This window comes from Rhinatrema bivittatum, chromosome 8, assembly GCF_901001135.1.
Source record: "Rhinatrema bivittatum chromosome 8, aRhiBiv1.1, whole genome shotgun sequence".
Classification (NCBI taxonomy): domain Eukaryota; kingdom Metazoa; phylum Chordata; class Amphibia; order Gymnophiona; family Rhinatrematidae; genus Rhinatrema; species Rhinatrema bivittatum.
Window position 1 is genome coordinate 270,962,487 of NC_042622.1, and position 26,819 is coordinate 270,989,305.

Below are 26,819 nucleotides of genomic sequence, written 5' to 3' on the forward strand. Positions count from 1 at the left end.
TTTCCCTGTGCGTACCAGGATCAATCCAGAAAGTGGGATGTACCAAAGCTTCCCTATGTAGGGTGGGCCCTGGAAAGCCTTGCTCGAATGACTCTAGAGCCAAAGACTGCTCGAATGACCCTAGAGCCAAAGACAATAATGACTAGTAAAGGTATGTAATGATTTCCAAGTTGCTGCTCGACAAATCTCCTGGAACGAGACCAATTGCATCTCCGCTCAGGAAGCAGCCTGAGCTCGAAGAGAATGGGTCTTGACACCCGCTGGAGGTTGTCGACCCGATCCAATGTAGGCCACCGAAATCGCCTCCTTCAGCCAGCGAGCAATGGTAGTTTTTGACACCTTGGCCCCCTTCTTCGGACCATGCCAGAGAACAAAAAGATGGTCCGACAAGCGAAAATCATTAGTGACTTCCAGATAGCGAATGAGGATATGCTCGACATCTAGCTTGCGTAGATCCACCGATGCGTCCGCTGAGGACGGATGGAAGCTCTACTGTGATTCAAGTGGAACTCGGAAACACCTTGGGCAGAAAAGCAGGCACAGTGTGCAATGAAACTCCCGAATCCATAAAACGAAGGTAGGGCTCTCTGCATGAGAGTGCTTGAAGTTCCGAGATTCTGTGGGCAGAACAGATAACTACCAGGAAAACCTCCAAGTACTGCAGAAGAATCTGTCGTACGTCCAATCTCCTCATATCCTGGCCCTGAGAACTCTTATCTATTTATTTTATTTATTTATTTATTTAAATCTTTTCTATACCGTCGTTAAGAAGGATCCGTCACAACGGTTTACAATAGGGCACATAAAATAAGGATGCTGAGATATATTAATTTACACAAGTGCCGTAATGCTTCGGTACATAGTTTTCTAAATGATATAATTGGTTTGTGATGTTACGACTATCCAATCCGGGAAGTGGATCCTTGGGCCGGCCGGCCAGGAAGGACGACCGGGAGGCAGAACACACACTGGGCTGACGAGCTTCACCTGGAAACCCGTGATTCCTCCAGAGGAGCTGTAGGAACCCGGGTCGCTAGGGCTTAGGCGTCTTCACCCTGGAAGTCCGAGGTCCCCCCAGGAGGAGCCCGTAGGGACCCGGACCGCTGGGACTTAGGCGAAGTACTGATGAACCCAGGAAGAGTGTGAACCGGAGTCAGGACTGGCTGCAAACAGGCAAAGTGAAGTCACGGAGCTGAGTCAGGACTGGAGGCTGGCAGCGGAGACGGAGTCACGGACCGGAGTCGAGGCGGGTGGCAGTCAAGCAGGGTCTGAGTCACTGGCAGAAATCAGGGCAGGCGGCAAACTGGCAAAGTCAAAGTCACGAGCTGGAATCAAGGCAGGCGGCAAACAGGAACCAACGATTAAGCAAGCAGAATACAAAGCAGGCAGGCAGGAATCAGGAACCGACATGAGGCAACTAGCACTTCAGAAAGTGACCTTGTTGCTAGGCAAAGATAGAATCCTAACGCCACTACTTGGAGCGAATTATATGCCAATCTTTTCTTCAAGCCTTCATGCAAGAATAGTGGCCTGCCGTGGGGACACCTTCAACCCACTGCACCAGGAATCAAACTTTCCACACCCGAAATTAGGTGAGAGCAGTAGATGTCTTTCGTGTACATAGAAGAGTGGTATCTGCCTCTGGATAGCCTCTCTTTCTCAGTTGTCTCCTCTCATAAGCCAGGCCGCTAGACAAAAACGATCCACTTGAAAAAAATACGGGACCCTGTCTCAACAGATTCAGTAGATGACAGACGTAAAGGGTCCTCTACCACTAGGTTGATCAGATCTGCAAACCTAGGTGTTCTCGGCCACTCCGGAGCCACAAGAATAACCGGCCCCGGGTGGGATTTTATTCGCCTTAAAACCTTTCCCACCAACGGCCAAGGAGGAAACAGAGGAGAATGTCAGGTGGACTCGGTAGAACCAGGGCATCCACCCCTTCTGACCCATGCTCCCTTCTGCGACTGAAGAAACGAGCCACTTTAGCATTCAGTCGAATCACCATCAAGTTGAGCCGAGGGATCGCCCACCGGCGCATCACGAGCCACATCGCCTCCTCGGACAGTTACATAGAAACATAGAAATGACGGCAGAAGAAGACCAACCGGTCCATCCAGTCTGCCCAGCAAGCTTCACACATTTGTTCTCATACTTAACTGTTTCTCTTGGCTCTTAGTAACCTTATGTTCTAATTCCCTTTTCACCCCCACCATTAATGTAGAGAGCAGTGCTGGAGCTGCTTCCAAGTGAAATATTAAGTTTGATTAGTTGGGTAAGCGGCAGCATAGCTCTCTGCCATGAAGCAGAGGGCAATGCTGGAAATGTGTGAAGTATCAGTTTTTCTTTTCCCCTGTCATTGAAGCAAGGAGTCATGCCGGACATGCACCGAAAGTGAAGAATGCCTTGAAAGTCACATTAACTATCATCAAATATTGAAAAGCCTAATAATTGGTAATACCTATAAGCCCATGAACCCATCCCTGTTTTTTTTTCTTTTTTTCTTTTCTTTTTTTAATTGGGAGATGGATGCCCTTCATCCTTCTACTCTGTGAAGGTGGACACCTACCACCGGCCACTGGCATCCCGCTCCGTTAATGCCTCTGTGGCTACTGCCGCTCCATGCAGTGTTTTACTACCTGCTCTTTATATGCGTCCTCTAGAACTGATGGATCCCATCCCTGGGTTTTTTTATTATTTATTTAATTGGGAGATGACAGCCCTCCATCCTTCCGCTCCGTGAAGGTGGACACCTACCACTGGCCACTGGCATCCCGCTCCGTGAATGCCTCTGTGGCTACTGCCGCTCTGTGCAGTATTTTACTACCTGCTCTTTATATGGACACCTACCACTGGCCACTGGCATCCCGCTCCGTGAATGCCTCTGTGGCATTCTCTGTTCTCATTCTCCGGGATCTAGCCGCTGCCAGCTGAGAAAGTCCGCTTGAACGTTGTCCACTCCTGCTATATGAGATGCCGCTATGCGGGTCAGATTGCGTTCCGCCCAGGCCATCAACTGGTCCCGCTTCAAGGGCTACTGGCCAACTCCTTGTACCCCCCTTGACGGTTTATGTAAGCCACAGTGGTCACATTGTCGGATAGGATCCGTACCGCCCGGAGTTGGACAAGCGGAAGAAATTGGCGCAGTGTTAGGCGAACTGCCCTAGTTTCCAACCAATTTATGGACCACTTGGCCTGCTGAGGGGACCATTGGCCCTGCGTTGACCGTGACTGGCAGACGACTGCCCCCCAACCGGTCAGGCTGGCATCATTTGTCATGATTATCCATTGGGGATTTTCCAGGTCCACACCCCAAAGCAAGTGATTCGGGACCAACCACCAATCTAGGCTGGTCCTGACCGGTTCCAACAACAGTAAGGGCAGGTGGAACTCCGACTTGGGGTCCCAACAGGAAAGCAGCGCCCTCTGCAAAGGTCGCATATGAGCAAAGGCCAAAGGAACCAATTCCAGGGTAGATGCTATAGAATGAAGAACCTGTAAATAATCCCACACCTTGGGCAAAGGAAGGGCCAACAGGCGTCGAACCTGAGACATTAACTTCTCCATCCTCACCTGAGGTAGGGAAACCTTGCCCACAGATGTGTCTTAAGTGCTCCTAGAAATTCCAACTGGGACGGAACCAGTTGGCTCTTGGTGTAATTGACGACCCATCCTAGTGAATGCAGGCAGTGCAAAACTGACTGTTCCACCAACTTGCAAAGCTCCTCCGATTTCGCTTGAATGAACCAGTCGTCCAGGTAGGGATGAACTAATATCCCTTCCCCGGATAAGGCACGCTGCCACTACCACCATCACACCTTGGTGAAGACTCGCGGAGCCATCGCTAACCCAAATGGTAGGGCACGAAACTGGTAATGCTCTCCCAAAACCATGAACCGCAGGAACCTCTGATAGTATTCTTGGATTCCTATGTAAAGGTAAGCTTCCGTCAGATCCAAAGAAGCCAAAAACTTGCCCTTGTGGACGGCCGCAATGACTGATCTCAATGGCTCCATCCGAAACCGCGGGATTCGCAACGCTCTGTTGATCTTCTTCAAATCCAAGATCAGCCGGAATGAGCCTTCCTTCTTGGGGACCACGAAGTAAATGGAGTAACGACCGGTCCTACACTCGGCTGATGGAACCAGGACAATCGCTCCCAGTGCTTCAAACGAGACAGCGTTTGAAGAATCACTTGTTTTGCCTGAGACCCACAGGGAGACACTAGAAATAGATCCCGAAGCGGCCGAGCAAAATCCAAAGCATAACCATGATTTATAATATCTAGAACCCACTGGTCAGAGGTTACCTTGACCCATTCCTCGCGAAACAGGGAGAGCTGCCCCCCGATCTCCGGAACGGAGTAATGGGCCGGCGCCCCTTCATTGGAGAGCTTTGTTGGGGGCAAAACCGTGAAAGGCCCGGTACGCTGAGGCCACCTGCCTCGAAAGGAATATGCCCATGCTTGTGACCTTGCAAGACGTTTGCCGGGGAGCAAAAGAAGAACCCCTCCCTGAACAGAAACGGCATGGACTTCGAAAACAGCCCCGGAACAAGCCGGAGGGGCGAGACGTCTGGGCTTGTCCTCAGGGAGCTTGCAAACATTGTCTCCCAAGGCTTTAATAAGCTGCTCTAGCTAGTCTCCAAACAGCTTTCCCTTGAAAGGAAAGGAACCCAGTTGAGATTTAGAGGCATCAGCCGACCAGTTACGGAGCCACAACAGCTGCCTTGCGGAAACCGAAGACATAGTACGCGCAGAGGTATGGAGAATATACAAGCATCTGCCGTATAGGCAACCGCTGATTCCATGTGGTTCGCCTGCTCAGCCTCACCCGGGGGAAGCTCCTGGGACTTGAGCAATTGCTGAATCCAGCAGAGGGTAGCCCTCTGCATAAGGCTGCTACAGACAGCGGCCCTCACTCCCAACACAGACACCTCAAAAATTCGCTGAAGTAAAGTTTCCAGCTTTCTATCCTGAAGATCCTTAAGCGCTGCCCCTCCCGTCACAGGAATCGTCGAGTGTTTAGCTATGGCCATGATGGCCGAGTCCACCTTAAGAATCTGGAGAAGATCCAAAGACTCATTAGGCGGTGGATAAAGCTTTTCCATGGCTCTGCTAACCCGCAAAGAGGCTTCAGGTGAATACCATTATCGGGACACAATCTGGAAAAGTTTCGCATGAAAAGGAAGTTTGAGGTGGAGCTCGAAGCTCTGATAAAACCAAATCTCCAGAAGGATCCGCCACTGCTTGCTTTTCAGCTTTTCTCTGACTCCATCTGCTGGGAAGGGAGGCATAACCAGCAGTTTGGACTGAGCCTGGAACATACAGGGAAAGTCTTCCAGCAGTTTGTTCCCATTTGATTCCCCCAAATTCTTCAGCTACTCTAGATCCTCTCCAAACAAAAAAGCAATACAAAAAAAAAACTTTCCTTTAAAAGGAAGATTACAGAGTTGAGACTTGGACAACATATCCACTGACCAATTCCATAATCACATCAGTCGGCACTGATACTGCTGCAGTTATACTCCTGGTCGAGGTCCTGAGCAAACCACACAATGGTTGGCTACATATGCAATCCCAGCCTCAATCTGGGCCACCTCACTAGCATCACTGGAATTGGTTAAGATCTTCTCCTGAGACTTCTGCACCCAATTCAAACATGAGTGAGGGGAATCCCTAGGCTCATGAGAGTGTGACTTGTGCCTTCATCCTGACTGCCAGGCTTAACACAACCCCTGCGGTTTTCCCTGACCGGGTCCTTGAGAACAAGTGGCTCTTCTACAACCTACCACATCCTCTGATTCAGCGTGGCTGAATCAAGCCAAACACGACTGGCGCTGTCAGCCAGACAGCCTGCCGCACTAAAATGTTGGCCTGATTACAGTGCAAATTCAGAGTACACAGCCCCAATATTCTACTAGAGCTATAATCACTGCCCTGACTTTGGCTAGCAAGAACATTCAGCCTCTTTTACCCCCAAGGCTCGCTATGCTCCCACACAGCCCAATGGACAGCCGGCTCACTTTTTTTTTTTTTTTTAAAGACAACTTCTACAAAAGAATAAGCTCCAGGAAGAATAAAGTGCTTCTCTGCTGCTAGAGAAAACCTCAGGGAAGAAGCCTTCAGGAGGAGAGAGGGAACCAGGACCCCTGGCTTTCAGACCGCTGGCTGTTGCAGGCTAAGGGATTGCCAGCCTCCTGCTCAACTTGAGGGATGGTCCATGAAGCTACCTAACACTTTAGGGAGCATCTCCTGAAAACACTTCTCTCTAAACTAATCTAAAACTTTTTTTTATTAACTACTGCAGCTTCGCACTTCTACCATCTGGAGACAGAGAAATACTGAGAGACTGCAGGTGGTGCACTTGGTTATGTAGCAGTGCTTGAAAATATTGGTTCTCTGCCTCCATCTGCTGGTAGATATGCAAAACCCACTTGTCTGGACTGATTTGGGGTACGAACAGTTTTGAAAAATACAGCAAGTACTTCTGCTTTGTCATATTTGCTGCTTAAAGCAGAAGTGCAGGATAGCTTAGCAGGCAGGCAGCTGGATAACAATGAACCCATTCCTGAATATAGCTGACCTATCACTAAATATATAGGATTCCCTATGCTCTTTAAAATAAAATGACAACTGAACACCTTGTAGTAGCCTGAAGGCAGATGAAACTCTGTAGTCACTCAGGATTCAATGAAGAAACCACTACTACCGGCCAAAATAAGCTGCTTATATAGTCATTTCCTTTTGCCAAAAGATAGGGAAATGTATCTCACCTGTCCATCTCTTGAACTGTCCCGCCTGCAAAAAGCAGAAACACAAGATTACTGGCTGATTTGTGCATCAATGTCAAAATGACTTCAAACCCCATGCCTCAAGTGTAACCATTAAGTATTAACAGACTAGGTTTATTCTATGTATATCTTTTTACTTTACATGTCAAACAATGTTCATAGTGCCAATTCTGAAGTGTTAAAAGTCCTGTTTCATGAACTGGAAAGATTATAAAAACACTGTATATGCACACTCATGGGAACCCCAAGCCATACCACATGAAATCATTAGCTATCAGAAATAACAGCTTTTGTCCCTGAATCATTTTCAGCACAACCTAATGTCAACAATGAGAGGCTCTGCATTTTGACCTGGAGACAAAAAAGAGTTGTAAGTAGATAATAGAATTCCTTGCAGATAAGCTCCCTAAAGGAACAAATGTCTCTTCCCCAATACCTTTACCTCTGAAGGACTTCGCACCTCTCCCAGACTTGGCTCGCAGCCCAGATAGCAGGGGAAAGCAAAGTTGCTTACCTGCAGCAGGTGCTCTCCAAGGACAAGAGGATGTTAGTCCTGCCACCTGCAGTTCATCAGTACTGAACTGTACCCAAGCCAGATGAAAGGAATACAACTCACACTAGGTACAAATCCCCCCCCCCCCCCCGAACAAGCAGAGGGAAGAAGCAACTTGGAAAACTGATTGAGAACTGTTACCTGCACAACACGCCTGCGCAGGACCAGAACCTGAAGCCAAACCTTGAACAAGCGGACTCTCAAACTCCCTTAACTCAACTTGAGCGGGAGTCTGGACTGATCCGGTGTAGTACAGGAATGAAAATTAGCAGGTAAGAACCAAATTTTCCTTTCCCTGTCCATAATCGGATCAGTCCAGACAGCTGGAATGTACCAAAGCTTTCTTACGAAGTCCCACTCGAAGCACCCTGTCACCAAAACCCCCTGCTTCTGGGGGGCCTGGACGTCAAGACGGTAGTGCTTGGCAAATGTATGCAAGGAGTTCCAAGTAGCCGCCCTACAGATTTCCTGAGGTGAAACCTGTTGACACTCAGCCCAAGAGGCTGCCTGTGAACAGGTAGAGTGGGGCATGAAGCCCGAACGGCACCAGCCGGCCTTTTGTAATGTATGCATAGCTAATGGCCTCCAACTACCAAGTAATAGAGCCCTTTACGCCTTTTGTCCTTGCCTCGGACTGTCCACAGCACGAAAAGATGATCAGACAAGCGGAAACTGTTGGTTATCTCCAAGTACCATAACCTCACATCCAACTGGGGGGGAATCTGAAACAGAGAAAGAAGGGAGCTCCACAGACTGATTCGAATGGAAAGATGTCACCACCTTAGGCAGAAAAGAGGGAACCATTCTCAAGGACACTCCCGAATCTGTAATACGCATGAAGGGTTTGCGACAAGAGAGCCTGAAGCTCAGACACCTGCCGAGAAAACAGTCGCCAGAAAGACTACCTTCAAAGTGAGATCCTTCAGCGTCACATGCTTCAAAGGCTCGAACGGTGGCACACATGGCCCTCAAAACCAGATTGAGGCTCCAGGAAGGACAAGGACTCCGAACGGGAGGACATAAATGTTTAACCCCCCAAAGGAAGCGAACCACATCCGGATGAGACGCCAAACGAATGCCTCGCAGAATCCCTCGAAGGGAACCTAGAGCTGCTACCTGAACTCGCAAGCAATTAAAGGATAACCCTTTCAAGAGACCACCCTGCAAAAAAAGGCCAAGACATCACCCATGGAGGCATGGGTCGTGTTCGCCCCGTAGTCCACACACCAAACCCTGACATATGCCAGGGAAGTAGAGATTTCCGGGACTGCAAGAGACCAGGCGTGAAAACTCAAGCATGTAACCATCCCTGACCACTTCCAAGACCAGCAGTCTGAGGTAATCTTTGCCCACTGCGCGTAAAAGCTTGACAACCTGCCTCCGCCAGCTTCTCCAACGGAATGGGTGCCCCTGGCTTCATTGGGAGGGTTTTCCATGTCTAGCACCCTGGCCCGCAGACACTCTGCCTGGGCAACGACCTCCATGAAAGGATTGCTGGGCCCCGGGGCCGGCCTGGACCCCTAAGGAGCTGAAGACCTACCAGTGAGTAATCTGTGAGAGTCCTGAAAATGAGCTCTAGGGGGAAAAAACCCTCCCTGAAGGTTTCCTATCCTCCGGAAGCCGGTTGCCCTTGGACTCTCCAAGCAATTTTTTCAATTGGTCCATGTCCTCCCCAAAGAGAAGCTTGCCCTTAAAGGGGAGGTTACAGAACAGACTTGGAAGACAATTCTGCAGACCAATTCCACAACCAGAGGAGTCTATGAACCGTGACAGCGGATACCATACTATGCACAGAGATCAAATCATACAAGGCGGCTGTGACATACCAACACATGCCTCCAATCGCGCTGCCTGCAAGGGCCCACCACCGCCAGCACTTGGAGCTGCGGACGCCTCCTGGACCCAACAAAGGCAAGGCTCTCTGCATGAGGCTAGCAGCCCCAGCCACCGGAATGGTGGTCTTAGTCTCAGCAGACACTGCCACATCCACCTTTGGCACCTTCAGAAGACCCAAAACTTCTTGCGATAGGGGGGTAAATTTTTGCCATCGCTCTATCCACTTTCAAGCCCGCATCTGGCAAGTCCCACTCCTGGGTCACCAGCTTGCGGACTTCTTTGGCAATGGGAAGTAAGTTGTCTGTCCCCGAATCTCATCCAGGAAAGGGGTTAACCCCTTTATTGTCAGACTCTTCTTGTGACACCTTGATCCCCAGGACCTCCAAGATCTGGGGGATGAGAGGCCGGAGCTCCTCATACTTAAACAAATGTACCACGCTGGGATCATCGCCCTCAGAAAGTGGCAGCTCATCTGGGTCATCCTGGTTCCCCATTGCCCATGTCATGTGTGAGCCCCGGATCCTTATCCACCCCGGAGACAGTGGTATCTCTGAGCTGGGACGGCAGCCTATCCGACTCTGGTCCCCTGCAGGACCCCTTAAGGTTGCTGAAGGTCCAAGAGTCCCGTGGACACCCGTTTGGGTGGAGGCTCAGACAGAACTTCTGGCCGTGCTGCTCTCTCTTCAGTATCACCTGTTTCCTACCCAGGAAGGCCTGGTGCAGCAGCAGCACAAACTCCGGGCAGAACTCCCGAGTCCTCACCCCCCCCCCCCCCCCTCAGCTGGGGGGTCCGGTAGCATGGTCATCCCCAAAGGAGCAAAACTGCTCTACAGGGGATAGAATGGGAGGAGTGACCTCCTCCCGCGACATCCGCCATGAGCCCCCCTCCCCCGGTGAGGGGGGGCATCGGCCCTGAGGATCGAAGCCCTTGCCTGCCAGGCCTCTCCCACCGAAGACGTTCCCTCCTGCCCCGAAGTACAGGCCACACAGAGGGAAACAGAATCCAGGGACTGTGTTGCCGTGCCACATGCGCGGCATGTCAGCATTTTTACTCAGGGCACCATGGGCCGGTCCGCGCATCCATGCGGTCGCCTGCAAAAGGGGAAATTTCAGGTCGAGGAGCATTTGCGCGGTGGTCGGAGCCAAAAATAAACAATTTCATGCAGGCGTGAAAGTGCGCTCACAGCAACCTACCTTGCGTGCGAAGGCCCCCCCACCACCGAGCTACCTGGAGCCCCAGGACATAGACAAGATCAGAGGGGGTCCAACTCCCCCCTCTCCAATTGGACTGCCAGAAAAAAACAGCCTGGTCTGTCCCCAGGTCAGACTCCTCTTACCTTGAAAGTTCTTGCTTTCCTTGAAAAAAAAAAAAACAAACAAAAACAAAAACCTTACTCAGCTATCCTAGGAGTCTGAGGAGGACCAGAGGAAAAGGGAGGCCTCTTCAGTGGTTGAGGGAACAAGGAGCCACTGGATATCGAAGTCATTGGACCTTTGCGGGCAAAGCTCAGGCAGGAGTGTCCAACCTCCCGGCTTCCACTGAGGGATGGCCCACAAAGGTGCCCAACACCTCAGGAAGCTAAGTCACTAACTACTAGCTTTCTTTTTAACTAACAGACTGCAGGATTGAACCTCTACCGTCTTCTGGAGTCAGAAATACTGAGGGAGTGCAGGTCAAAATTCTCGGTTTTGTAGCAGTGCCCAAAGTTTTTGTTCTGACTCCATCTGCTGGTAGGGGTGCAAACACCACTAGTCTGGACTGATCTGTGTATATTCAGGAACACTACAAATTCAGTTGACCAGGCTTCACCAGAGAACATTCTTCGGGAAGAATCCATATCTTTCTCTGACTCTTCCTGGACACTCAAGCTCCAGCACGGTGGGGGAAAATGGATAGGGGAAGCAGTATCCAGCATTTGCTACCACAGCTCAGCAAGGTTTCCCATGCTCAGCGGAAGCCACTATGTGCACCAAGCAGTCACTACCTACCTCACTCACTGTAGGCCCCGGGTTTTCCAGACACTGAAAACTACACAGCTGCACCACAAAACCGTTATTCTGATTATTCAATACCTATTTCCCCTTGTACCACAGCTCCCCACTGGGAAACACTGGCTCTGCTTTTTTCCCCCCTTTTTCAAGTAGCACAGAAGTAGCACAGTTACTTACCTGTAACAGGTGTTATTTATTTAGTATTTTGTTATACCGACGGTCATTAGGAACATCCCATCGGTTTACATTTGAACACAATATCGCAACAGGCTTTACATAGAACAATAACATGAGTGTTCTCCTAGGACAGCAGAATGCTAGTCCTCACAGATGGGTGACAGATGCAGCCCGGCATGGAAAACTTCTCAAAGTTTCTAGAACCTTTGAGTGGCACACTGACCATGCCCAGCTTGCCACTATCTGCACATCCACACGAGGTCCCCCTTTAGTCTCATAAGAGAAAAAATATGAGCGAGAAAAAAAAAAAAAAAAAAGCAGGTTAACCCAATTCCGCGGGGCAGCAGGCAGGTTTCTTGAGGACTAACATCCTGCTCTCCTAGGAGAACATCTGTTACACTAGGACAAGCAGGATGGTAGTCCTCCCAGATGGGTGAATACCACGCTGCAAGCTGCTCCCAGCAACAAAGACTAACAGGTACCAAACAAGGTGCCAACTGTGGTGCTGTTGGTCAGTAGGGAGACAGCCTGGTTCCAACCAAGGGGCCTGAGGTAGGAAGAGTTGGATTTAAGCCTGGAAGAGATTGCGTAGGACAGATTGGTCGAAAGCACTGTCTTATCTTGTAGGCCATCCTTGTCCAAGCAGTAGTAAGCACCGAACGTGTGCAGGGAACCCCATGTTGCTGCCCAGCAAATTGTGATGATGGAACCGCCCGCAGGTGGGCTACTGATGTCGCCATGGCCCTCACATAGTGAGCTTTGATGTGGCCTCCAATCTGCTAGAGTCAGAGAAAATACTGAAGGCCCGCAGGTGGCACACCGGTATATCTAGGGGGTGGCTTTTCAGTTTTCTCTCTGACTCCATCTGCTGGAGGGGAGGCATAACCCAGCAGTCTGGACTGATCTTGGTACGTACAGGGAAAGCGATACAGTCCGCTAGCCAATTAGAGTGTCTTTGCCCAACTCCTAATCTATTGTCATCAAAAGAAATAAAGCTGAGTGGATTGACGAACCTGCTGTGCATTCCAAACAGAAAGCCAAAGCCCTCTTGCAATCCAAAGTACGACGAGCCCATTCCCCTGGATGGGAATGAGGCCTCGGAAAGAAGGTGGGCAAAACAATGGACTGATTGAAGTGAAAGTCAGTCTCAACCTTAGGCAGAAACTTGGGATGCATACGCAGGACCACACGATCGTGAAAGAATTTCATGTATGGCGGGTATGTAACTAAGGCCTGAAGCTAACTCTACGAGCTGAAGTGATTACCACTAGGAATATGACTTTCCAGGTGAGGAACTTCAGGTTGCAGGAGTGTAAGGATTCAAAAGGAGAACGCATTAGCTGCACCAGTATGATGTTGAGGTCCCAGGACACAACAGGAGGCCAAAGAGGGGGCCTCAGCTGAAGCAGACTCCGTCAAAGCGACCTATGGGTTGAACAGATATGGGTGTGCCAGCGACACCTCGATGGTACACACTAACCGCCGAGATGAACCCTGACCGAGATGGTTTTAAGCCCAGACTTGGAAAGGTGCCACAAATAATCCAAGAACCTGGGAAGGGGGGCATGTGAATGGATAAGCCATGCCCCTCACACCAGACAGAACCTCTTCTAATTAACCTGTAAGACTTCCTGGTGGAAGGCTTCTAGAAGCCACCAGCACATAGATATTTTCCAAGAGGTCCAGGGACTGAAGGACTAGGTGGCTCAACATTCAAGCTGTCAATGCTAACGCCCAGCGGTCTGAATGGCACAGGGTGCCCTGATTCTGAGTTATTGGGTCAGGTGTGGTCCCCAGTCTGATGTGATCCTTGATCGACAGGTCCTGAAGGAGAGGGAACAGACCTGCCTGGGCCAGTAGGGCACCATGAGGATCATGGTCTTTGGGTCATGTTGAAGCTTCAGGAGCGTCTTCAGGAGGAGCAGAAGAGTTTTCGCATACAGACCTGTGCCCCAGTGAAGGTGGAGGCTGGATGGCTGTCCCATGCGACAAGGGAGCAAAAATTGCTCACTTTGCAGTTGTATGGGGAGGCGAAGAGGTCATCTGGGGTTCCCCACCGGGGGAAAATCCGGGCCGCCACATCCAGATTCAGAGACCACTTGTGCAGCTGAAGAGAGCGGCTTAGGTGGTCTGCCAGTACATTCAATCTCCCGGGCAGGATCGCCACATCCCCTATGACAAGAGCCCAGGACCAGATCTATACCATCTCTAACAAGAGGAGGAATGACCCTGTGCCTCCTTGCTTGTTGATATACCACATCGCGACTTGATTGCCCATCCGTACCAGGACTGCCTTATGGGTCAACTGGTCTCGGAATGCCTAGAGAGCGTAATGAATCGCTCGAAGTTCTAAAATGTTAACCTGGAAGAGAGCTTCCTGAGTGGTCCTGCGTATGGAGGCAGTCTACATGGGCTCCCCAGCCCTGAGGAAAGGCATTGGTGGTAAGTACCACTTGAGGTGGGGTAGCCTGGAAGGGAAGCCACTGCTCTAGATTGGAGAGATTCTCCCACCAGGACAGAGATCTTCAGAGATTGTGTAATGGAGATATGGGCCTCGAGGTCCCGGGATGCTTGCTGCCATTGTGACCACAATATCCATTGCGCTCTGCGCATGCAAAGGCGGGCTAATGGGGGAACAGACTGAGGCTGCCATGTGGCCCAACAAGCGAAAACTGAAGGTGGGCACTTACATTCCAACTGCTGCGCATGAAGGTTGCCAATGAAGATAGGGCAAGGGCCTGATCACGGGGCAAGAATGCTTTTGCCTGAGCTGTGTCCAGCCTGGCTACTATGAAGTCCAGCTGGGGAGATGGGCAGAGATGAGTTTTCAGGTAGTTGCCAAAACCCAGAGACTGGAGTGCCTGCATTGTCAGGGCCAAAGCATCCAGTGCCCCCTGTGCAGGAGTCGCATTTGACCATCCAGACGAACCGCTCGTGTCTCCAGATGAGCCACGCCGACTGAACTGGCGTCCACTGCCCCTGCGATTTGCGTCTGCACACAGCCCCCACAGCCGGCGAGGCTGGCATCTGTCGTAATGATCACCCACTGCGGAACCTCTTGGTCCACCACTTTTTATTTAAAAGTATTTATATACCGTTTTTAAAAATAGATTGTCAAAACGGTTTACAACGTATGAAAAGAAACCAAACAAAATAAAATTAGATTTAAAACTACATAAAATTGATATATAGCTAGATTAGTCTCCGATTAGTCTTAAATGTGTTACTTGCTAACTTCATGGAATGCCCCCTAGTCCTATTATTCGAAAGTGTAAATAACAGAGTCACATCTACTCGTTCAAGACTCATGATCTTAAAGACCTCTATCATATCCCCCCTCAGCCATCTCTTCTCCAAGCTGAACAGCCCTAACCTCTTCAGCCTTTCCTCATAGGGAAGCTGTTCCATCCCCTTTATCATTTTGCTTGCCCTTCTCTGTACCTTCTCCATCGCAACTATATCTTTTTTGAGATGCGGCAACCAGAATTGTACACAGTATTCAAGGTGCGGTCTCACCATGGAGCGATACAGAGGCATTATGACATTTTCCGTTTTATTCACCATTCCCTTCCTAATAATTCCTAACATTCTATTTGCTTTTTTGACTGCTGCAGCACACTGAGCTGACGATTTTAAAGTATTATCCTCTATGATGCCTAGATCTTTTTCCTGGGTGGTAGCTCCTAATATGGAACCTAACATCATGTAACTACAGCAAAGGTTATTTTTCCCTATATGCAACACCTTACACTTGTCCACATTAAATTTCATCTGCCATTTGGATGACCAATCTTCCAGTCTTGCAAGGTCCTCCTGTAATGTATCACAGTCTGCTTGTGATTTAACTACTCTGAATAATTTTGTATCATCCGCAAATTTGATAACCTCACTCGTCGTATTCCTTTCCAGATCATTTATATATATATTGAAAAGCACCGGTCCAAGTACAGATCCCTGAGGCACTCCACTGTTTACCCTTTTCCACTGAGAAAATTGACCATTTAATCCTACTCTCTGTTTCCTGTCTTTTAACCAGTTTGTAATCCACGAAAGGACATCACCTCCTATCCCATGACTTTTTAGTTTTAGTAGAAGCCTCTCATGAGGGACTTTGTCAAACGCTTTCTGAAAATCCAAATACACTACATCTACTGGTTCACCTTTATCCACATGTTTATTAACCCCTTCAAAAAAATGAAGCAGATTTGTTAGGCAAGACTTCCCTTGGGTAAATCCATGTTGACTGTGTCCCATTAAATCATGTCTTTCTATATGCTCTACGATTTTGATCTTGAGAATAGTTTCCACTATTTTTCCCGGCACTGAAGTCAGGCTCACTGGTCTATAGTTACCCGGATCGCCCCTGGAGCCTTTTTTAAATATTGGGGTTACATTGGCCACCTACTGTCTCTTTAAGGTCCCCCCCGGGGGAAGGGGCCGCATCGGGAGGAGAGGCAGGCTCTAGGTCAGCGGGTTGCACAGGGCTTAAATTAGGTGTAATAAAAGTGCAACATCAGTAGGAAAATGAGAATTCCCTTCCCCCATCTGGCAAAGAAACAGGTGCAGCAGGCTGGCTCTCCACATGTGGATACAAAATGGCAGTCGAGGCATCGGGAGAGAGGAGTTGCCGTGGGAACGGAAAAGTCCTTCTGTGCCTGGCTGCAGCGAGTGGGAGAGAGAGAACTGCTCTCCGCTCCTTCCCCCTAAAGCTGCTTGTCCTTGTACAGGGTACTGATTAATAAAAAGTGAAAACCTTTCCTCTTTTTCCTTTTCCCCTCCAGACAGCCTAAAGTGAGAGGGATTTTACTTCTCTGATGAGACCCCTGAGGTATAAGGCTTCTCAGGGATATCCACGGGGAAGGGACTGGACCACCCCTCCCCCCAGCTCTTCACAGGAACAAAAAATTCAGCGCTGCTACCTGTCAGAAACGACCCGCTCTCCCGTTCAGTCAGAGGAATGGCACGTCTCTGCAACTGTTAGGCTGCCCCGAGGAATAAACGGCATCTCAGGGCAGCAGGGGGTCGTGGGGGGAGAGGTTGGACCAACATTCACCCCTAAGGCAGCTGAAATACTGGCTGTAAGAAATAAGTAAACACTTACCCCAAAAACAACAGAACAACATAAGACAGAATGTACAAGACAGATCTGTCACTGAAAACAAAGTTCTGCCTGCAAGTCTCCAGAGAAGCTGAAACACAGGCGCTTTTTTTTTTTTTAACTTTATAACTATGATCCATCCAAGGAAAGAATTAGAGGAAAACAAAGAATAAAGAAATTCTGTAAACTATCCTCTAAATGAACTGGGGAACCGAAGGTGCAACTTAACAAGTTGAAGGACCTCCAACATTTTATGCCATGCATCCTCCTCCGTGAGAAGCTGGAAGGGGATAGCGTCGGCAACGGTCCTGACAAAAACCGCAAAGGAGAGGACCTACTGAGGAGATCACCGCCTTTCCTCCAGTGGCAAAGGCTCCAACAAGGGGTAGTCAGATTTCAGGACCTCCTTCCTCACTGAGGCCGTTGCGGGATCTACATGGGTGAGGCCTGTGTAAATCCCTAGACCTGGGCTCTGAGGGTCTCAAGGGCACAGAGGGAATAGACGGTCTTGGTAGCAACGGGGGTACTGGAGGCCACGGGAGGCCGGAGAGTCCGGGCAAAGGCTCAGTGAGATGCCTGGGGACTACGGTGCTGGCACGCCTTCCTCCTCGGAGGACCCAATGATGGGGATAGCTCCTGAGGGGGGCATTGGTGGCTGCTGGGGAAGCCAAGGTCCCTCGGGCACCGGCTGCATGGGAAGGGTGCCAAGACATCCAGATGTTCGAGCAGGAGTGCCAAGATCGATGGTGCCAGCTCAACGCTCCAGAGGGCTCGGAACTCTGCACTCTGCGGTCCAACTCCTCCTGAAAGTCTGGTGAGGATAGGACTGAGGGAGGGGGGAATGAGGCATAACTAATGCCTCCTCAGGTCCCCGGCACAGATACCAGTGGGGAATACCTGGGACTCCTGGGGGATGGGGCCTCCGTACAAAAGGGTCATTTTAGTGGCAGTATAGCAGCCATCGGTACTGTACCGGAACAGGCGCTGACTGGTGTCCCAGATCTCCCACGGCGTTCGGCCCAGTCTTTCCCTGGTGCCGAGGCAGCTAAGGATCCTGACGTTCTTGAAAGCTGCAAGACCATGGAGGGCCAGTGACAGTCTCCTCCGTGCCTGGATGCCGCCACCGGGAGTGTAGAGACGGATAGCATATCAAGCGGTTCCCCTCGACCCCTGGGTGTCAGACTGACGCAGGCATAGATGAAGCAGACTTTTTGGAACCAAAATGTTTCCCCATTTTATTGGGCCGAGCCCAATGGCCCTAGCAAGGGGGGGGGTTGTCATCTGATCACACAGCTGACACCCTTGGACATCATGATAGGGATGTGAATCGGATCCGATTCACATCCGATATCGGATCCGATTCACATCTATAGAGATGTGAATCGGAACCAGAATCGGATCCGATATCGGATCCGATTCACATCCCTATCATGAGATGACCCCAGGCAGAGGATGCAAACTTCATGCGGATATCTGATGGACATGGTCCATGGGCACTGGGAGCACAGACGGAAGCAGATGCCATGAAAAATAGCCGGCGTGTGGTTGATAACTGGTGGCCAACAAGAAGTGGGACGCCAGGAATAGACCGCAAAGGGAGAAACATTTTTACCTACCGCATCAAGGGGAGACACTGACCGGAGAAGGGGGACCAGACGTTGGAATGCAGGCATTTTGCTATAGCCCCTACGGCGGCTTGTCTTAAGTGTGGTCATAACAGGGGTACACTTTCGCATATGTTTTGGGCTTGCGGCCTGGTTCGACGATTTTGGCATAGAGTGGCAAATTATCTAGCGGACCTGCTGGATGTTGTTTTCCCTATTGCTCCGTTGTGGCTACTTTTTGGCTGCATCTCCCCAATTCGGATTCGGGACCCTGGCTCGCGTTTGCTTCTCTCCAAGGCCTGTTTGGTGGGAAAGAAGATTATTCTCTCGACGTGGCGGTCTGCTGAGTCCCCTTCCTTTTGGTCTTGGCAGAACAGTTTGCACTTCATGATGACCATGGAGAGCCTGGAGGCTCGCATGACACCCCAGCGCCGCAGGCGATTTCTGAGGATCTGGCAGCCGTTGACCCCCCGTGCTCGCAGTCTTGTTGTCAATGATTAATTTTCATTTCTGTTTCTATTTCTGTAAGGGATGGCCTTGCCTAGGGAGAGGGGGACTATTTCATAGTACCTAAGGTTTTACTCACTTCTATACGAAAAAGGGGGGGGGGGGGTTGGTTTGGGTGGGGGGGATGCTGTAGAGGTTTTTTTTATTGGTGATACTGTTCTGGGGTGAGATCAGAGTTCCTCTCACTTCCAGGTGTTGTGATCTGTACTGTTATTGTATAACCCAATAAAAATTGTTTAAACATCCAAAAAAAAAACAAAAACAAAAAAAACAAACAAACAAGAAAGAAGATTAAGCAGAGCTCGAAAAACCACAAGGCAACTGCACCACAGAAAAAAACTGAAGGAGGACCTCACGTGGACGCGCAGATAGTGGCATGCTGAGCATACTCAGTGTGCTAGTCAAAGCTTCTACAAACTTTAAAAGTTTTCCGTGCCTGCACCATCTGTGAGGATTACCATACTGCTTGTCAGAGGAGAAAAATGAAATTTTGTACTTTCCTGTAGTGTGTTCAGGGCACTTTTAGCAGACCAGAGAGGAGGAAGCTAGACCACAGGCTATCAGAATCTCCCCACTTAATCTGGGCACTGCAACATTCAGGGGTCACAGACCCCTTTCTTGCCCCTACTCAAACTGGGGGGGGGGGGGGGGGGGGGGATGGCCCCACAAAGAGGCTAGCACCTCTGGGAGTAATTTCTGTCTGCAGGTTTTGCACCTCTACCATCTCCTGGAAACAGAGAAATGGTGAGGGACAGCAGGTGGTATGCTATCTTAAGTAGCATAGTCTCTATCTGCTGTTAGGGATTAAAAAAGAAAATTATTACTTACCTGCTAATTTTCGTTCCTGTAATACCAAGGATCAGTCCAGAAGGTGGGTTATCTCCCTATCCAGCAGATGGAGTCAGAACTTTGAAGGTGCTTCCTTATAAGGTAGTGCACCCTCTACTAATCCTCAGTATGGAGTATATCAAAGCAAAGAGGAAAACCAGGATGGATCAAGAAGAATAGAATTAAGTAACAAATAGTTTTGTGCCCATTGCACATTGTTGTGTCAAACAAACTTGCAGAATGAACCATTAACCAGCCAAAGAAAAAAAAGGCACTGAATAACAATTTGAGCAGAGAGGCAATCCCAAACCCAATAAACAGTCAGGGAGGGGGTCTGGACTGATCCTTGGTACTACAGGAACGAAAATTAGCAGGTAAGGAATAATTTTCTTTTCCCTGTATGAACCAGGATCAGTCCCAGACAGTGGGATGTACCAAAGCTTCCCTACATAGGGTGGGCCCTGGAAAGCCCTGCTCGAATGACCCTAGAACCAAAGGAGCCAACAGTAGGCAACTGTATGTGTAGACTATAATGACGAGCAACAGTATGTAATGATTTCCAAGTTGCTGCTCGACAAATCTCTTGGAACGAGACAGATTGCATCTCCGCTCAGGAAGCAGCCTGAGCTCGAAGAGAATGGGCCTTGACACCAGCCGGAGGTTGTCGACCCGATCCAATGTAGGCCACCGAGATCGCCTTCTTCAGCCAGTGAGCAATGGTAGTTTGACGCCTTGGCTCCCTTCTTCGGACCATGCGAGAGAACAAAAAGATGATCCGACAAGCGAAAATCATTAGTGACTTCGGATACGCTTGACATCTAGCTTGCGTAGATCCGCCGATGCGTCTGCTGAGAAAGACAAAAGCTCTACTGTCTGATTCAAGTGGAACTCGGAAACCACGTTGGGCAGAAAAGCAGGCACAGTGCGCAAGGAAACTCCCAAATCCGTAAAACGAAGGTAGGGCTCTCTACACGAGAGTGCTTGAATCTCCGGGATTCTGCGGGCAGAACAGATAGCTACCAGCAAAACAGTCTTGAGAGTGATAGCCTTGAGTGTCGCGGAACGCATGGGTTCAAAGGGTGGTCCGACCAAAATTCGGAGAACAGGATTGAGACTTCACGAAGAGCATGGACCGGGGGTTTTACGTGCTTCACCCCCGAGGAATCAGATGATATCTGGGTGAGAGGAAAGGGAAGTCCCCTCTCGTTGATGAAGTAGAGAGCCTAGGGCAAAGACTTGCACTCTCAGCGAGTTGTAGGCCAGACCCTTGTCCAGTCCCTGTTGAAGAAAAGATAGGACCAAAGCCACCGAGGCGGTCCATGGTGACATGTATGGAGGCACACCAGTTCTCAAAAACTTTCCATACCCTGATATAGGAGATGGAGGTAGACATCTTTCTAGCCTTGAGGAGAGTTGAGATAACGGCCTCTGGGTATCCACACCATCTCAGCCAGCACCTCTCAAAAGCCAGGCCGCAAGACAGAAGCGATCGGCCTGGGCGAAAGATACCGGACCCTGATGCAGCAAGTGTAGAAGGTGACCCAGACGAAGAGGTCTGTCCACTGCGAGGTTGATAAAGTCTGCAAACCACGGATGACGGGGCCATTCCAGCCCCACCAGAATTACCGGGCCCTGGTGGGACTATTCTCCAGAGCACCTTGCCCACCAGAGGCCAAGGGGGAAACACGTAGAAGAGAATGTGATGGGGCTAGGGGAGGACTAAGGCATCCACTCCCTCTGCTCCATACTCTCTTCTACGACTGAAGAACCAAGCTGCCTTAGCATTCCGGTAAGTTGCCATTAGGTCCAGATAGGGGGTCCCCCATCTGTGGAATGGGAGCTTCACCGCCTCAGAGAGTTCCCACTCTCCGGGATCTAGATGTTGATGACTGAGAAAGTCGGCTTGAACGTTGTCTACGCCTGCGATGTGGGAAGCTGCTAGGCGGGAGAGTTGAGTCTCTGCCCACGCCACCAATCTATCCGTCTCCCGAGAGACATGCCGGCTCCTCGTGCCCCCTTGGCGATTGATGTAGGCCACAGTGGTCGCATTGTCTGAGAGTATTCGGACTGCGTGACGATGGACGAGAGGTAGGAAGTGTTTCAATGCCAGATGCACTGCTCTGGTCTCCAAGTAATTGATTGGCCAAGTTGCTTGGGACGGCATCCATTTTCCTTGCGCAGAACTCATCTGACACACCGCTCCCCAGCCAGAGAGACTGGCGTCTGTCGTGACGATTACTCATTTCGGGATGACCAAAGGAACACCCTGGAGAAGATGAGACAGGTTGAACCACCACGAGAGACTGTCCTTGGCTCCCTGCAGGAGAGGAAGGATGGCTTGGAAGTCCCGCGACACCGGCTTCCAGCGGGAGAACAAGGCATGCTGTAAGGGACGCATAAGTGCAAATGCCCATGGGACCAGATCGATGGTGGAAGCCATGGATCCCAGGACCTGTAGGTAATCCCATGCCGTTGGAAGCGAGAGACAGATGAATTGCTGTATCTGAGCTATGAGTGTATGAGCCCTGTCTGGGGGCAGAGACACCTTGCCCAGCGCTGTGTCAAAATGTGCCCCCAGGAAGTCCAGAGACAGATGGAGAAAGGCTGCTCTTGGAGAAGTTGACCACCCGAGGGAGTGAAGAAGCGTCAACACCTTGTTGACCGCCCGGTGGCACTGGGCTGAGGACTTTGCCCGAATGAGCCAGTCGTCCAGGTATGGGTGGACCAAGACTCCCTCCCTTCGGAGAGCAGCAGCTTTACTATCATCATCTTCATGAAGGTTCGAGGGGAGGTCGCAAGACCAAAGGGTAGAGCCTGGAACTGGAAATGCTGTCCCAGAATCTTGAATCGCAGAAAACGCTGATGCGCTTGGAGGATGGGAATGTGTAGATAAGCTTCCATCAGTTCCAGGGAGGCCAAAAATTCTCTGAAGTGTACCGCCGCTATCACGGAGCGCAAGGTTTCCATCCGAAAGTGTGAAATTGAGGGTCCTGTTGACCATCTTGAGATCCAAGATCGGGCGGAAGCAACCTTCCTTCTTGGGGACTACGAAGAATACCGAATAATGTCCCTGGCCTACTTCCAGGGGAGGGGACCAGACGAATCCCTCTGAGAGCCAGAAGCCTGTTGAGTGTCTGCCGGACTATGAGTTGTTTCTGGACTGGACCACATGGAGAGAAGAGGAACCTTAGTGGCCGAGCAAATTCTAACGCATAGTCGTGTCTTAGAATATCCAGGACCCACTGATCTGACGTGATGTTGACCTCGTAGAAAAGGGAGAGACGTCCCCCTATCCTGGGGATCGGGCCGGCATAGCTTCATTGTGAAGACTTGGAGGACGTTCCCTCTGCTGGACCAGAGTGGGGCTGTCTTCAGGCACGAAAGGACTGAGTCCAGGATTGAGATAGAGAGGACGGCTGACGAAGATCTGCAGTCCTTGCCTGACGGAAATGACCTTGATTCCTGAATCGGCTTTAAACGACCTAGAAGAGCAAGGGCGATCCTCTGGCAGTTTGTGTACCTTATTCTCTCCGAGGGACTTGATTATCTGGTCCAAACCCTCCCCAAATAGTAGCTTGCCCTTGAAGGGTAGGGGATCCCAGCTGCGACTTGGAAGAATCCGCTGACCAGTTGCGAAGCCAGAGGAGACGTCTAGCCGAGACTGCAGAAACCATAGATCTGGCCAGTACTCTCAGAATGTCATATAGAGCATCTGCCCCATATGCTATGATGGCCTCCAGATAGTCTGCCTGAAGTGCTTCCTCAGGAGGCAACTCCTGGGAACTGAGCAGCTGTTGAAGCCAGCGAAGGCCTGCACGCTGAGCGAAGGAACTACAAATGGCCGCCCGGACCCCCAGGGCGGACACCTCGAAAACTCTCTTAAGATAAACTTCCAGCTTTCGATCTTGAAAGGCTGCACCACCCGTTACTGGAATGGTAGTTCTTTTCGTCACCGCTGAAACTGCAGAATCTACTTTGGGAGCCTTAAGAAGTTCCAGGAAATCATCCGGGAAAGGACATAGCTTATCCATGGCTCTGCTGACCTTGAGGGAGGTCTCCGGAGAATCCCATTACCTGGATAACAGTTGAAGGAACGTGGGATGGGAAGGAAAGACCTATACAGACCAGCCAGAAGGGGGTCCCCTTTCTTTGCTGGTGGATTAGGCTCAGGTGGGTCCTGAGGAGCCTCAATGTCCAATTCCTGTAGGATATGTGAAATGAGGGGGTCCAGCTCATCCCTCTGGAAGATCCGCAGGACTCTAGGATCATCCCCTTCCAATTGAGCCGTAGTTGAAGGTTACATAGAAACATAGAAATGACGGCAGAAGACGACCAAATGGCCCATCCAGTCTGCCCAGCAAGCTTTGCACTTTTTCTCCCCCCTCATACATTAGTCTTGGCTCTTAGTAACCTTTTGGTTCTATTTCCCTTCCACCCCCACCATTAACGCAGAGAGCAGTACTGGAACTGCATATAAGTGAATATCTAGCTTAGTCGGGGTAGTAACCGCCACAATAAGCAAGCTATACCCATGCCTATCTGCTTACCCAGACTATGTAATTCAGTCCTTGTTGGTTGTCTGTATATAGATCCACTTTTCTTCACTCCCCCTGCCGTTGAAGTAGAGTTATGCTGGATATGTATTGAAAGTGAATTATCAGGCTTATTTGGTTTGGGGTAGTAACCACCGTAACAAGCAAGCTACTCCCTGCTTTTTTGTGAATGCAAATTCTTTTTTCCACATTTCCTCTTGCCGTTGAAGCTTAGAGTAATGCTGGCGTCGCATTAGCCGTGTGTATGTTTATTGAATAAGAGTATTATCTCCAGGCAGTAGCCGTCATTCCCGCGAGCCACCCACTCTTCATTCACGTCCTCTAGACTTTATGGATCCACAGTGTTTATCCCACGCCCCTTTGAAGTCCTTCATAGTTCTGGTCTTCACCACTTCCTCTGGAAGGGCATTCCAGGCATCCACCACCCTCTCCGTGAAGAGATACTTCCTGACATTGGTTCTGAGTCTTCCTCCCTGGAGTTTCAAATCGTGACCCCTGGTTCTGCTGATTTTTTTCCCCCCGACGGAAAAGGTTTGTCATCTTTGGATCATTAAAACCTTTCAAGTATCTGACAGTCTGTATCATTTATTTTTATTTATTTTTATTTATTTGTGTTTTTCTATACCGGCATTCACGGCAGTTCGTATCATGTCGGTTTACATAAAACAAGGGGGTGAGCAATACATTATAACGTACATAGCTAAAACGTAAGAGTATACATTACAAAAGTATAACAAGTGCGTAGAAGAAAAAGTTACAATAAAACAGGGGTTATTCTAACTGGGATTAGAGTTAGAGGAGAGATAAAAAGTTTAACAAGAAGTAAAACATTGTAGTGATTGGTTGGTATTGTCTGTTTCAGTTTAATAGAAGATGCTCAGTGTTGCTGCATTTGATGGAAGTGAATCATTAAGGGTCATATCACCTCTGCTCCTCCTTTCCTCCAGGGTGTACATATTTAGATTCTTCAATCTCTCCTCATAAGTCATTTGATGAAGACCATCCACCTTTCTGGTCGACCTTCTCTGGACTGCGTCCATCTTGTCTCTGTCTCTTTGGAGATACAGTCTCCAGAACTGAACACAGTACTCCAGGTGAGGCCTCACCAAGGACCTGTACAAGGGGATAATCACTTCAGTTTTCTTACTCGATATTCCTCTCTATGCAGCCCAGCATTCTTCTGGCTTTAGCTACCGCCTTGTCACATTTTTTCGCCGACTTCAGATCATTAGACACTATCACTCCAAGGTCTCTCTCCTGCTCCGTGCACAGCCTTCTCTCCCCCCCCCCCCCCCAATATCGAATACAGTTCATTCGGATTTCCACTCCCCATATGCAAGACTGCACTTCTTGGCATTGAATCTCAGCTGCCATATCGTCGACCACTCTTCCAGCTTCCTTAAATCCAGTCTCATTCTCTCCACTCCTTCCGGTGTGTCCACTCTGTTGCAGATCTTAGTGTCATCCGCAAAAAGACAAATCTTACCTTCTATCCCGTCCGCAATGTCGCTCACAAAGATATTGAACAGGACCGGTCCCCAACACCGATCCTTGTGGTACACAGCTTAAAACCGCTCTCTTCAGAGAGAGTTCCATTTACCATCGCACATTGTCTTCTGTCCAACCAGTTTGCAATCCAGGCCACCACCTCGGCACTCACTCCTAAGCTTCTCATTTTATTCACCAGTCTCCTGTGCGGGACTGTATCAAAAGCTTTGCAGAAACCCAAGTAGATGACAGAGTGCTCTTCCTTGATCCAATTCCTTGGTTACCCAGTCAAAAAAGTCAATCAGATTTGTTTGACAGGATGTTTCCCTGGTGAATCCATGCTGCCTGTGGTCCAGCAATTCTCCCGACTGTGGATATTTCACTATTCTCTCTTTCAACAGTGACTTCATTACTTTTCCCACCACCAAAGTGAGGCTAACTGGTCTGTAGTTACCAGCCTCTTCTCTGTTCCCACTCTTGTGAAGCGGGACCACCACCGTTCTTCTCCAATCACTTGGCACCACTCCCGTTTCTAGGGATCTATTGAACAGGTCACATAGCGGACCCTCCAGCTCATCTCTGAGCTCCCTCAGTATCCTGGGATGAACCTCATCAGGCCCCATGGCTTTGTCCACTTTCAGTTTCTCCAGCTCTTCCCATACATTTTCTACTGTAAATGGAGTTACATCTACTCCACTCCCCTCCAGTTTCTTGTTAAGTAGCGATGGTCCTTCACAAGGGTCCTCTCTAGTGAACACAGAACTGAAGTATTCGTTTAATATTTCTGCTATTTCTTCGTCTCTCTCCACACATTGATCCTTTCCACCTTTCAATTTCACTATACTACTTTGAACTTTTTTCACTGATGTATCTGAAAAATGTTTTGTCACCTCTATCTCCTTGGCAATCCTCTCTTCCGCTTGACTTTTTGCAGTCTTGATTAATTTCTTCATCTCCCTCAGTTGTACCAGATATTCTTCTTTGTGCTCCTCCCTTTGGGATCTTTTATATTTCTTGAACGCTGTTCTTTTAGCCTTTATTTTGTCAGCCACCTCCTTTGAGAACCAGATAGGTTTGACTTTTCTTTTGCTTTTCTTAACTTTTCTAACATAGATTAGTTGCCTTGGTAATTGCTCCTTTTAGATTGGTCCACTGTTGATCAACATCTCTCTCGCTCTCCCAGCCTTTTAGTTCTTCCTCCAGGTCCTGCTGAGGAACAGACACCCCCCCCACAGATGGGTATACCAAACGGACCCTCGGAACGCTTGAGGTGGTCGGAGGTACCCCTGACCCTTGGGCACTTCCCAAGACCTCAGTGGAATCAGCCATTCTGGGTACCTTAGGAGGAGGTCGTCCCACCAGAAATTCCTGGTGCTGGCCCATTCTGGCCA

General features: G+C 49.5%; 1 protein-coding gene across 10 annotated transcripts in view; it reads right to left on the bottom strand.

The window, feature by feature from the left end:
• The window catches only part of LOC115096379 (scaffold attachment factor B2-like), a 184,515-nt gene that overhangs the window by 22,748 nt on the left and 134,948 nt on the right, over positions 1-26,819 (bottom strand). For all 10 annotated transcript variants that reach the window (XR_003858057.1, XR_003858056.1, XM_029610892.1 and 7 more), the window contains one exon: positions 6,775-6,799. Coding sequence is in view for 8 of the 10 variants with exons in the window: in XM_029610892.1 (XP_029466752.1) it covers positions 6,775-6,799 (25 nt within the window). In the remaining 2 variants the exon portion in view is untranslated. The remainder of the gene's footprint in view (positions 1-6,774; positions 6,800-26,819) is intronic.